Source organism: Fukomys damarensis, unplaced genomic scaffold, assembly GCF_012274545.1.
Source record: "Fukomys damarensis isolate Sample0158 unplaced genomic scaffold, DMR_v1.0_HiC HiC_scaffold_30, whole genome shotgun sequence".
Lineage (NCBI taxonomy): Eukaryota > Metazoa > Chordata > Mammalia > Rodentia > Bathyergidae > Fukomys > Fukomys damarensis.
The window spans coordinates 68,591,518-68,602,349 of NW_022900942.1; the positions used below are offsets into that span (position 1 = coordinate 68,591,518).

Sequence of the window (10,832 nt, forward strand, 5' to 3'; positions counted from 1 at the left end):
ATTTTTGATGGTATAAATGTACAATAAAAATTTCTTCATGAGAATAAAGCCACCAATCAGAAAAATACAATTTTCACTAGTACTGTACTCATGTTTGTCACAAGTACTGCAGCTATTTAACAGTTAAATATTACATAAACCAAACATTTTATATTCTCACATCAAGTTTTTAATGGGGCAAAAGGTACTTATGTTTTTTGATTTTACTAAGTGCTCAAAACTCCTTTAATGAAAATTGTTTTAAGGCCAGGGATTTAGCTCGAGGTTCTGCCTCACAAGCACAAGGTCCTGAGTTTGATTCCCAGTATGAACGAACGAACAAATGAACAAAAGAAAGAAAATCATTTTAGAGAAATTGGATCCCAAGAGGACTTCAAGGGGTGGAATGCAGAGCCTTGCTCAAGCTAGGAAAGCACTCTACCTTTGAAACACAACCCAGCCCTCCAACTAGGGCTTTAAGTAACACACAGGATTTTCTGAGAGGCTGAGCATACATGAGGAAGTAAGCTCCAATTTCTTCAGACAAGACAGCTGGGTTTACACATAAAGTCAAGCATATTGCTTAAAAGGCACAAGATAAGGCATTGGGAGAGCACAGCTATTAGATGCTAGCTGTATTTAAGTAGTATTTTGTTTCCCAAGAAGTTTACCTGTATATTTGAATCACCCTTTATACATTTTGCTCCTTCTATTATGGCCATGTAAGAGAATCTGAGTTGATCTGGAGTCTGAATAAGTCCCATTCGGTATTTTCGCATATTCAGTAATACTTGTTTAATGTTAATATCATCTCCTTTTTCCATCTGTAAGAAAGGTAAAAAGAAGCCAAGCCTTTCACTGTTAGAGTCCAGGAATCACAAGCAATATGAGATCAGTGCTTGGGCTTTTGCCAAGTGTGTGCTTCTCTGAAAGGATGAGGACGATTCAGCACATATCCCAGCCCACCATCCTTCTCACACCTCAACTGTCCAAACAGCACATGTGTCTCAACAGCACATGGGGTGACTTGATTATCCATCTGATTCATACTCAATCCACACAAACTGTAGTTATTCATGTTGGCCAATAACTGGACAAAGGAAGTATTTGTGACCAATTTTGTACAACAAAAGGGTGAATCCACGATGACTGGTTTCTTAAAAGGTCTTGGCAGAAGTAACCCTTCTTGTCCATTTGCCTTGCTGTTTAGACTATAGGCACAGGGTCTAAACGTACAGTGGCCATCGAATGATGATGTAAAAACAAACCAAAACAGCCCCTAATCCGAGAGAATTTTACCAAGACATTGTACCAGCTCTCAATTACCAAGCTTGTTTTAGAAACCACCCCACAATTGCAAAGGAAAAGAAAGGTTGGTAGGGAGCAGGCTTAAACACATAATCCAGTCTTAATATCTGCATTAACAAAACAAATCAGTTTCTACACATGGCAAAGTTCACTTTTTTGTAATCAACTTTTGGATAAAGCATACTACAGATGATGGGCAGAGTGGCAAAGTAATCAGTAGCTATATTAAGACTCAAAAGTCCCCTATCCCTAGCTTTCATGGGCTGACACCTAAGATGCCCCAGCCAAGACCCCTATGAAGTGTGTGTGCTCACCAGGAAGGGCAGCCTCGTGCTCGCTCACTTGACAATCTACGTTGTGCCCAAGTAGTGCTAGAAAGCGTCGGAATGCGGGGACCAGTGCAGCGAAGCAAGGACACACACAGGGCCTTAAAGTCAACGATACTGCCAATAATGCAGTGAACTGCCCGCTTTACTGACAATCTTAAGGGAAATAAGAAATTAAACTACAGGGAACACTAAGGAAAAGATGACTCAGAAGTCAGGGCAGAGAGTGTTTACTGCTGGGTTTGATTCCATACTAAAGGAGGGATAAAGAAGACAAAAGTTGGAAGGGACATCAGGGAAACCAGAAGACCCCTATGTTTCATGTCCAACAAAGAAAAAAAGGGGGCTGTGGCTCAGAATGGTGAAGAAAGAATGTAGTCCTGGTAGCTCGCATACACAAAAGTCTCAGGGGAACAACAGTACCATACTGACATTTATGGGTATTTAGAAAATACTACTAACCTATGAATCCTCACAGTCAAGGTACTATCACTATGAATATAGTTCTTAACTAAAGAAAAAGAGGTGATGTGTTTGTCTGAGAAGGAAGGAATTCAATTAATATGATATATGAATTAAAATCTGAAAGGGGGAGACAACTATTTGTCTTCTTGGGGATGTCTGCAATTATCTTGGATACATCCCCACCAGTCATAAATAAGATGGAGCTGAAGGGGTAGAAATGAGTTTTAGGTTTTTCCAAAAGAAAGCGTAAGTTTAACCTTTAAAGATCTAGTTCTGGACTATTACATCAGGATTACTTATGAAAGCAGAAAAAAATAAACACAGCAAGACCAGAATGAAGGCGCACAAGCAGCACTCACCAGAACAAGACAGGTGTCCACCAGAGAGAAGGTGCCAGAGCGCCCAATGCCTGCGCTGCAGTGCACGACCGCAGGCCCATGGTCAGCTTCCAAGGAGCCAGATTCTCTCACTTTAAACAAGAAATTGAGAAATGAAGCTGGTGATTCAGGGACTCCAAAATCTGGCCAGGTAGTATAATGAAAGTGAGATATTGTTCTGGCTTCACCACTCTAAAAAGTGAAAATCAAGGGAAGAGAAGTTAGTTCTAATTTATTCCATGAAAAAATCATGTGTTTTGCCTAACAGTTTTAGTCGTATGGGCTGTTTGTACTATGCCTTTTCCATTTTGGTTTTGATAATCACACATACAGATTCGGGAATATGTTCTTTACAGGAATCTGGAATATTTGACAATAATAGTTAATACATATAATACATTACTTTAGAGGCCTGTGTAACACTCTCTGCTTAGAATTCACACAACAATCCTACTAAAGCCCATTTCCAGATGAGAAAACTGAGGCAGATTTAAGGCTGCAGAGTTAGAAGACACAGAACTAGGACAGGAAGCAGCAGTCCAGGACTACATCTGGGGTCTCAACTACTAACTAGTACAATTCATGTGCCAGAATTCTCTCTAGTTACATGCATCACGGTGAGGGATTCTTTGTTCTAAAAATTTCTACCATCATGATTTCACAATCTTTAATATTTTGTGAAGAATCACAAGTTTTGCTGGGCACGGTGGTTCACGCCTCTAATCCCAGTACTGTGGGAGGCTGAGAGAGGAGGACTGCTGTGAGTTCCAGGGCAGTCCTGTCTCAAAAAATCCAGAGAAAAAGAGAATGGCAATTCTATCTTGTAAATATAATCTCTTTATAGGATGTACTTTTAGATACTGCTACACACGCACAAAGGAACAACTCTTACTTTAAAGGAATAATCTGTATGCACCTTTTTAAGTGAAACTGCTCTTCTAATGGAGGCCTTTTCCCAGGGTAGCAATTCCTAATCCCAAAGCTGTTTGTATACCTTTGGTGATATGCCAAGATGGTTCACCAACACGCCAAATGTCTCTGGCCTCTCGGGTCTCTAGGTCTCCTAACTCATGAAAACACCCGCCGTTATCTGCCAACTACCTTCTGCCCCACACAGCAAGTCTCTGGCTCTTGCTCTCCACTTCTGTCAATGAAGCAGTGATATTCTGTACGCCTTCGCAAGTTTTTAGTTTTGCTGCAGGAAGGCAGCAGAGGAGCAATATTTAAAAACCCTGATATGTTTATAGATTACTCCTAAAAAAAATTTCAAAATTAGAAATTAGCTTTCAGGGTTTTTTCTTGGGGGGGGGTACTGGGGATTGAACTAGGGTCCTTGCACTTTCAAGGCAGGCCACCAAACCGCTGAGCTAAATTCCCGGCGCAGCTTTCAGTTTTTAAAAAATAACCTCCTATACTCAGATAGGACACTGAACAATACAGTGCAGATATTTAAAAAAAAAGATTTACACTCAGTAATCTTTTGAATATACAGTTTTAGTAATTCCAAACACACTATGAGCCACATGTTCTCAATACACTGAAGGCATTCAGAAGATACAGAACTTCATTAATGGTGACCATGATTTCTAGATTTCAAAACACTTCCTTTCCTTTTCGGTGCTGGAGATTGAGCCCAGGGCTTTGTGTGTGCTAAGCACATGCTCTACCACTGAGGTACACCCCTAGCACCCCAAGTACTTCCTTCTCAACTTAAAAAAAGTGCCCATCTGCAATACTGATTTTCAGAGTGCACATGTACTAAGTCGCCTAGGCTGGTCTTGAACTTGCCACCTTTCCACCTCAAACTCCCAAGCAGCTGCAATTATGGGCAACTGCCATGCCACCCAGCTTTCCTTTTAAATTCTAAATTAAGTATGCTGAGTGAAAGAAACCATTTTAAGGGCTATGCATGGTATAAGTCCATTAATAAGAGCAGAAACCACTATAGGAGCAGAAACCAGATTATTGGTTGCCAGGGGCCGGAGGTGAGGGATAGAGTTTACTGTATACAAGTGGCACAAAAAACTGCTGTGTGGGGAGATGGGGGAGTAGAGCAATTATTTTAGCTGGGTATCATGGTGGACACCTGTAATACTAGCATCCTGGGAGGCTGATGCAGGAGGGTAGCAAGTTTGAGCCCAGCCTGGCCAACTTAACAAGACTCTTGTCTTCAGAAGTGAAAAAAGGGCTAGGGATGTAGCTCAATGAGAAGACCCTGGGTTGAATTTCAGTACCACACACACACACACACACACACACACAAAATGACTCATTTTTATTACAGGTGTGGTTACACAACTGGATGCATTGTTCAAAGGTGCACACACCAAAAAGAGCCAACCTACTATGGGTAAACAGTAAGTAAAAAAGGACGTTCAATGCCTTCCAAAGCAAGGCTAAACTCAGAGTCCCTTTACATAGCTGTTTGTGGAGAGTTAACACAGTGGGACCCACGTGGGAATGGACTGAAGACACTGATCCTTGATGGATCAGTCTTGTCTTCCATTAAGCAGGGTGCATGATTCTACAAAGCTTCTAACCCCATTTTTTCCCTCACTGATGACTCCCCTGCAGTGGCTGCCAAGTAACACATACAGCACCAATCCACAGGAGACCAGCAGAGCTCCAGGACGTAGCTCCAAGATGCACCACTTCCTGGCTCTTCAATGAGTGGCTGCCCACAACCCACAGCAAATGTGAGCTTTTTCTTTGTTATATAATTTTGGCTCAATGCTAGGATCTCCTCATGTTTTTAAATTCAGGTCACACTGTCCGGGATACTTGAAGCCAGTTCCCAGAACTGCTCATGACTATTTGTGTAATACAGTCTTCCCCACTAACAATTTTTGAGAATCTGCTTTTCTTGCCCTACAGAACCAAACTGAAGGACTTTTCTGAGAGGCTGTGATTAATTTACTTTTTCCGAAACATGCTTTAAAAAACACAGCCCACAAAACCTTGTAACCGAAGAGCTGCAAATGCCTAGGACTCAAAAGTTACAAGCATTCACTGCTCTGGTACAGAGACATGGATTTGCACAACTGGACCCTTTTCCGTGCTGGACGAAGAACGAGAGGGAAGACAGGGGTTGTCAAGATACAGAGTTAAAACAAGATCCACCTTTGTTCCGAACAGTCTCTCTGCTCAGACTGTTTAGGAGAGTCGCTAACCTGTCCTCTCCTGCCCTCCGTCACCAAGGCCTGCGCTGCCCTCTTTCGCGTCTCTCCATTGCTGCTCCTAGGCTCCACCTCACGTGTGTACACACCTGGCTTCATCCACAGTTACAACTGCCCACTGGCCCCATCGGCAGCCCTCCTGCACATGCCTGCCATGTTTCCTTTGTAAAGCTGTAATGTGTGTACCCCATGCTACCCAAAAATGCCAGTGGCTTGCTGTTCCTTTTAATGAAGTAACATTAAAACTGTGATCTCTGAAGGTGGTTGTCAAACTTGCTATACATGAAGGCCAACAAGTTGGGTATAAGGCAACAGGGGCTATGAAGTTTATGGCTATATAAGTATATGTCTTTCCAAAGCCATCCAAGTTCAAATTAATAAACACAAGATTATAAATTTTCTGTTATAAAAAAAAAAAAAAAAAGGGCTGGGGATTTAGCTCAGTGGTTCCAGCGCCTTCCTTGCAAGCACAAGGACCTGAGTTCGATCCCCAGTGCCAAAAAACAAACAAAAAAACTACAGCTGCAAGGGCCCAAGTTCAATCTCCGGTACCCAAAACAAAACAAAACAAAAACACACACATCAAAAAAACAACTATAGCTGTAGGAGTCCAGACCCAACTATTTTCACACATTAGGTATAGACTGAATGTACCAAGGTTATGTTTCTATAAGATTTACTAAGCCCTAGTTTTATAATCTATAAATCAGGTTAGGGCTAAGGATTTAGCTCAGTGGTTCCACCACCTGCCTTGCAAGTGCAAGCACCTGAGTTTGATCCCTGGTACAAAACAAACAAACAAACAAGTTAGGACAGTATTTAGCTTAGCTGCTGTGAAGAATGAAGCAATGAACACATAGTGTGTGATATGTCCCTGCATGTGGTAAATGTGTAACAGACACCAGCTGTTTCTAAAAGAATTATACCTAATTGCCTCTGTTGTAGTCCATGAAAAATTCCAATCAACTGTAAAATCTGCCCCCGCCCCACTTTGTTACCGGGGATGGAACTCGGGTCCTTGTGCTCGTGTGGCAGGCAATGGAACCACTGAGCTAAATCCCCAGCCCAAATCTGCCTCTATTTTTAACCTCTTCACTGACTAGTTCCTTTTTATCCACATTGTGGATTGTACCCCTTAGCCAGATGTCACCTCTGTACCCTTATTGTCACTGCTTCGCTCAGTCCCACATCCACTTTTGCTGGGATCGCTGTATCACCAGTGATAAACATTTGATGGATGTGATTCATCTACAAGATGGCTAGAACTCCCCAGCCTGGGATGGGCAGGACTGGCAAGGCACAGGCTTGCAGTGTAAGCAGAGGGGGCAGCACTATGCAGAGGCTGGGGCCCAGGGAAGTGATCCGTCTGTGACATCATCTCAGTGGGAAGGGCAGTGGCTCAGAGGAGGCAAAGAGGCGGGCCGGGAAGGTGGGGGCGGGGCATGTGTGGTCCTATGTGATGGAGGGGGCCAGGCAGGCAACCACAACTGTGTTCTACGATGGCCATTCAGGTATAATGGCAGAGGAGCACAGAGGCAGCAGGTAAGGATCCCATACAAACGTTGTTATGGAGTCAAAATATACCCAGTCATACAAGTACTGAACAAGTTAGTGAACTGGTAAAACTTAAGTAACTGTAGGCAGTGTGAAGAGACTGAGCCACATCAGAGGTTAGCAGACCTCCATCTGAGTTTGCTCTGTCACCTATCAGGTAATCTACAGGGGAAAAATCCTACATCCTAACATATTTTAAGCTTTTTAAAAAATGAAATATGAAGACAGTACAAGTATTCATTTATCTGCATTGCAGGAAGACTGGATCAAATTTTGTATCTATAGATCTATATATACTCATATATAAATATATGTTTTAAAGTATTTTATAACCTGACAAAATATAAAAACCAATTTTATTATTATTGGAGGTATGATCAATTCCCAATTAGGGCTGTTTCAGAATTGGGGAAGCACATCTATCCCCTTCACCTACATCAGGTTTAATGTCTTTTGTTTTGAGACAGGGTCTCACTGTGTAGTTGAGACTGACCTGGAACTCCCTATGTAGCGTAGGCTGGTCTTGAACTCAGTGATCCTCCTGCCTCAGCCTCCCAAGTGCTGGGATTACAAGCATGAGGCACCACGCCCGGCTAGGTTTAATGTCTTTTATGAGAAGATAAGGTACCTGGGATAAATACCAACAGGAGCCATGAAAAGCTTATCTATTTCTGGGGACAAGCATAGGACCATCCAGTACCACAGATACTGATGTATCCCAATGCAGTTTATGACATAGTAAATAAAATATATGGTATAAAATACAGTAACAGGAATTTTAAAACTAAACTTAATCATTGTAATTGTTGAGCCTTTTAGGTGAGCTGGAAGGTCACCGCACAAGCTCGTTCATGGTGCAACAGGACTCAGGAGACAAAACCAAGCAGCTGCCAGCACATAGCAGCCCCTGAGCTCACTGCCAGAACACAGGCGCCCAGGAGCCACCCTTGAGGGTGCCACGCCTAACCGGCCTCGCCCTCATCCTCATCCTCTAGAAAAGCTCCGAAGTTAGTGACCATGTGTGAATCACTTCATGTTCAATGAATTCAAAGTGTTTCACTTTAATAGACTCGATATGTTCTTACTGTCATTTTGTACAAATATCTACCTATTTCCTAGTTATACTATTAGCAACACAGAATGGACTTTCTCCTACTGTCTAGCTAATTCTAGTTTCAGTGCAAAGGAAGAAAAGGAAGAAAATGGGCAACAGAGATGGTGTGACCCCAGCTTGCAACAGCAGGCTCACAAATGCAACACGTGTATGTGCCTCAACCAAGGAACACTACATTTATTTCTGGAAAAAACATCCTTGTCATCGTGTGCTACAGGTGTTTCACCATTTTCCCAGTTCCACAGGGACACATTTCTGTGAGACTCAGCCGCACAGTTTTGACTGCTCTGCCAGGCCCGACAGGGATGAGCACAGGAGCTGCGGTTTGCTGGGCTTCTTAAGTGTGTGCTGTGCATGTGTCTCTCATTTCCACACGACCCTGGGCGGAGGCATAACCGCACCCTTTTACAGACCAGAAAGGCCAGGAAGGTGAGGAGTCTGTCTGGAGCACACCTACCAGCAGCACAGTGGGGACATGAACACAGACTGCCTCATTCTCAAGCCTTTCTTTGGCAGTGGTAAGGATCAAACCAAAGGGTATGCTACCACTGAGACTTGTCGTGCTCCTGCCTCAGCATCCACGTAGCTGGGATTTTAGGCTTGAGTCCCTACACCTGGCACGAGCCCTTTCTTACCTCCTTCCTCTTAGTACTGGGGACTGAACCCCAGACCTCAAGCAAGTGGGGCAGGCCCTCTTCACTGAGCCACCTCCCCCACTCCCTCCAACTTTGTTGTTTAATTTCATTTTTTGTGCTGGGAATTGAACCTAGGTCTCAGAACATGCTAGGAACGTGCTGTACTACCAAGTTACAAACCCAGCCCAAAGTATTTTTACTAATGTTCAATCAACCTGAACTTTGAAACTCTTGATTTCTGCACTGTTCTCAGAGTCCTTAAAGAATTAGCCCATATAAAAATGAAATTTAAAAACAAATAATCATTACTAGGTACCATCACAGATATTCACATACTTATGCTGCATCAACCTCCAAATCTAAAAGAGTAAGTCTTCAAAGTATGGTATAAACCCCAAATTCATAGCAAAAACAGTCTTACATTGATATTTTCTAATTGTAGCCGGTGTACTGTATAATATGACTTCACATCTTCGGATAAGAGCTTCACTCTGAATCCTGTTTCTTTAAACACCATTTCCCGATCATCTGTTGGCCAGTACTGTGCACATTTAACCTAAATTTAAAAAGATTAGTTTAGATTATTACAAAACCATAGAAGTTGAAAAAGAAAACAAACCTCACACATACATGCTATACTTTTTAAAGTAGTCATAACTAAGAACAGTCACCACTACAGTTGAGTTATTTAGTAAGACTGACATTTTATAAAGAGGCTTTGTAAAATAAAATGTCCCTATACCTGTTAAACTAAAAAAGCCGTAACAGATACTGTGGTCACAAATAAAAAGAAGGGTGTTGTTTTTAAAGCTTTATGTCTTATAATTTTAACATCATATGATATTCACTTATGCTTCTGAAAGTATCAAATTCCTACAAGGATCTTAAAATAGTACTGAAAAGGTTTTATTTTAATTATTTTCCACAAATATTTCTATCAAATATCAACAAATCATATATTTACTTAACTAAATTTAAATTAGTAATTCAGGAGAAAGAATGAGAAGATTCAAAGCATTTTACTAGAGCTGTGTAAAGATTCAATATTGTTCATGGGAAATGTCATTTGACTCTGACAGTACTTTGCAATGTCAGAAAGAAATGATGTAATACATCTAAGTTGGGAAATGAAGTAATATACTTAATGTTGTTCAAAGAAAAGCAGATGTGAGCCAGGAATTTATACTCTGACATACTGACTTGTATGTATTAAAACACCAGGTAAACTGTCACTGACATATACAAAATCAGAGATTATAATGCTCACAAAGTCCTTTCTTAGAACCCACTAGAAAATGTTTCTCAACGACTAGAAAGACATGAACAGAGATTGTGATAAATATCAAATACATATAGTTGGCCCTCCCTATTTATGTGTTCTGCATCTGCAAATTTAACCAACCTTGGAAAAATTTTTGAGGAAAGCCAGGTATAGTGGTGCACACCTATAAACCTATTAATCTGGGAGGCTGAAGCAAGAAAAGTTTGAGCCCATCCTGGGCATTTTAGCAAAACCCTGTCTCAAAATAAAACATTTTTTAAAATGGGAGTGTAGCTTAGTGTGAAGGTTCTGGGTTCAATTCCCTACCTTTATATATAAATAATAAAAAAGAAAAGAGGGCCAGGAATTTGGCTCAGTGGTTCCACCGCCTGCTTCACAAGCACAGGGGCCCAAGTTCAATCCCTGGTACCAAAGAAAAAAGAAAAAAAAAAAAAGAAGAAAAGAAAAACAACTCCATCTGTACTGAACACATAAACTTTGTTCTTGTCATTATTCCCTAAAGAATATAATATGGGCTGGGAATGGTGGCGCACACCTGTAATCCCAGCACTCAGGAGGCTGAGGCAAGAGGATCACTTTGAGTTCAAGACCAGCCTGGGCTACATAGTGAGTTCCA

The 10,832-nt window shown here is 41.5% G+C and overlaps 1 protein-coding gene across 3 annotated transcripts in view; it reads right to left on the reverse strand.

Annotated features, from left to right (window-relative positions):
- Ptpn2 (protein tyrosine phosphatase non-receptor type 2) overlaps positions 1-10,832 on the reverse strand; it is a 46,335-nt gene that overhangs the window by 15,737 nt on the left and 19,766 nt on the right. For 2 of the 3 annotated variants that reach the window (XM_010638998.2, XM_010638997.3), the window contains exons 4-6: positions 9,356-9,490; positions 2,438-2,647; positions 651-803 (exon numbers count right to left, since the gene is read on the reverse strand). In XM_010638998.2, coding sequence (XP_010637300.1) covers positions 651-803; positions 2,438-2,647; positions 9,356-9,490 — 498 coding nt within the window. Of the gene's footprint in view, positions 1-650; positions 804-2,437; positions 2,648-6,789; positions 7,343-9,355; positions 9,491-10,832 lie in introns of those variants that run through there. The other variant, XM_010638996.3, reaches the window with a different exon arrangement.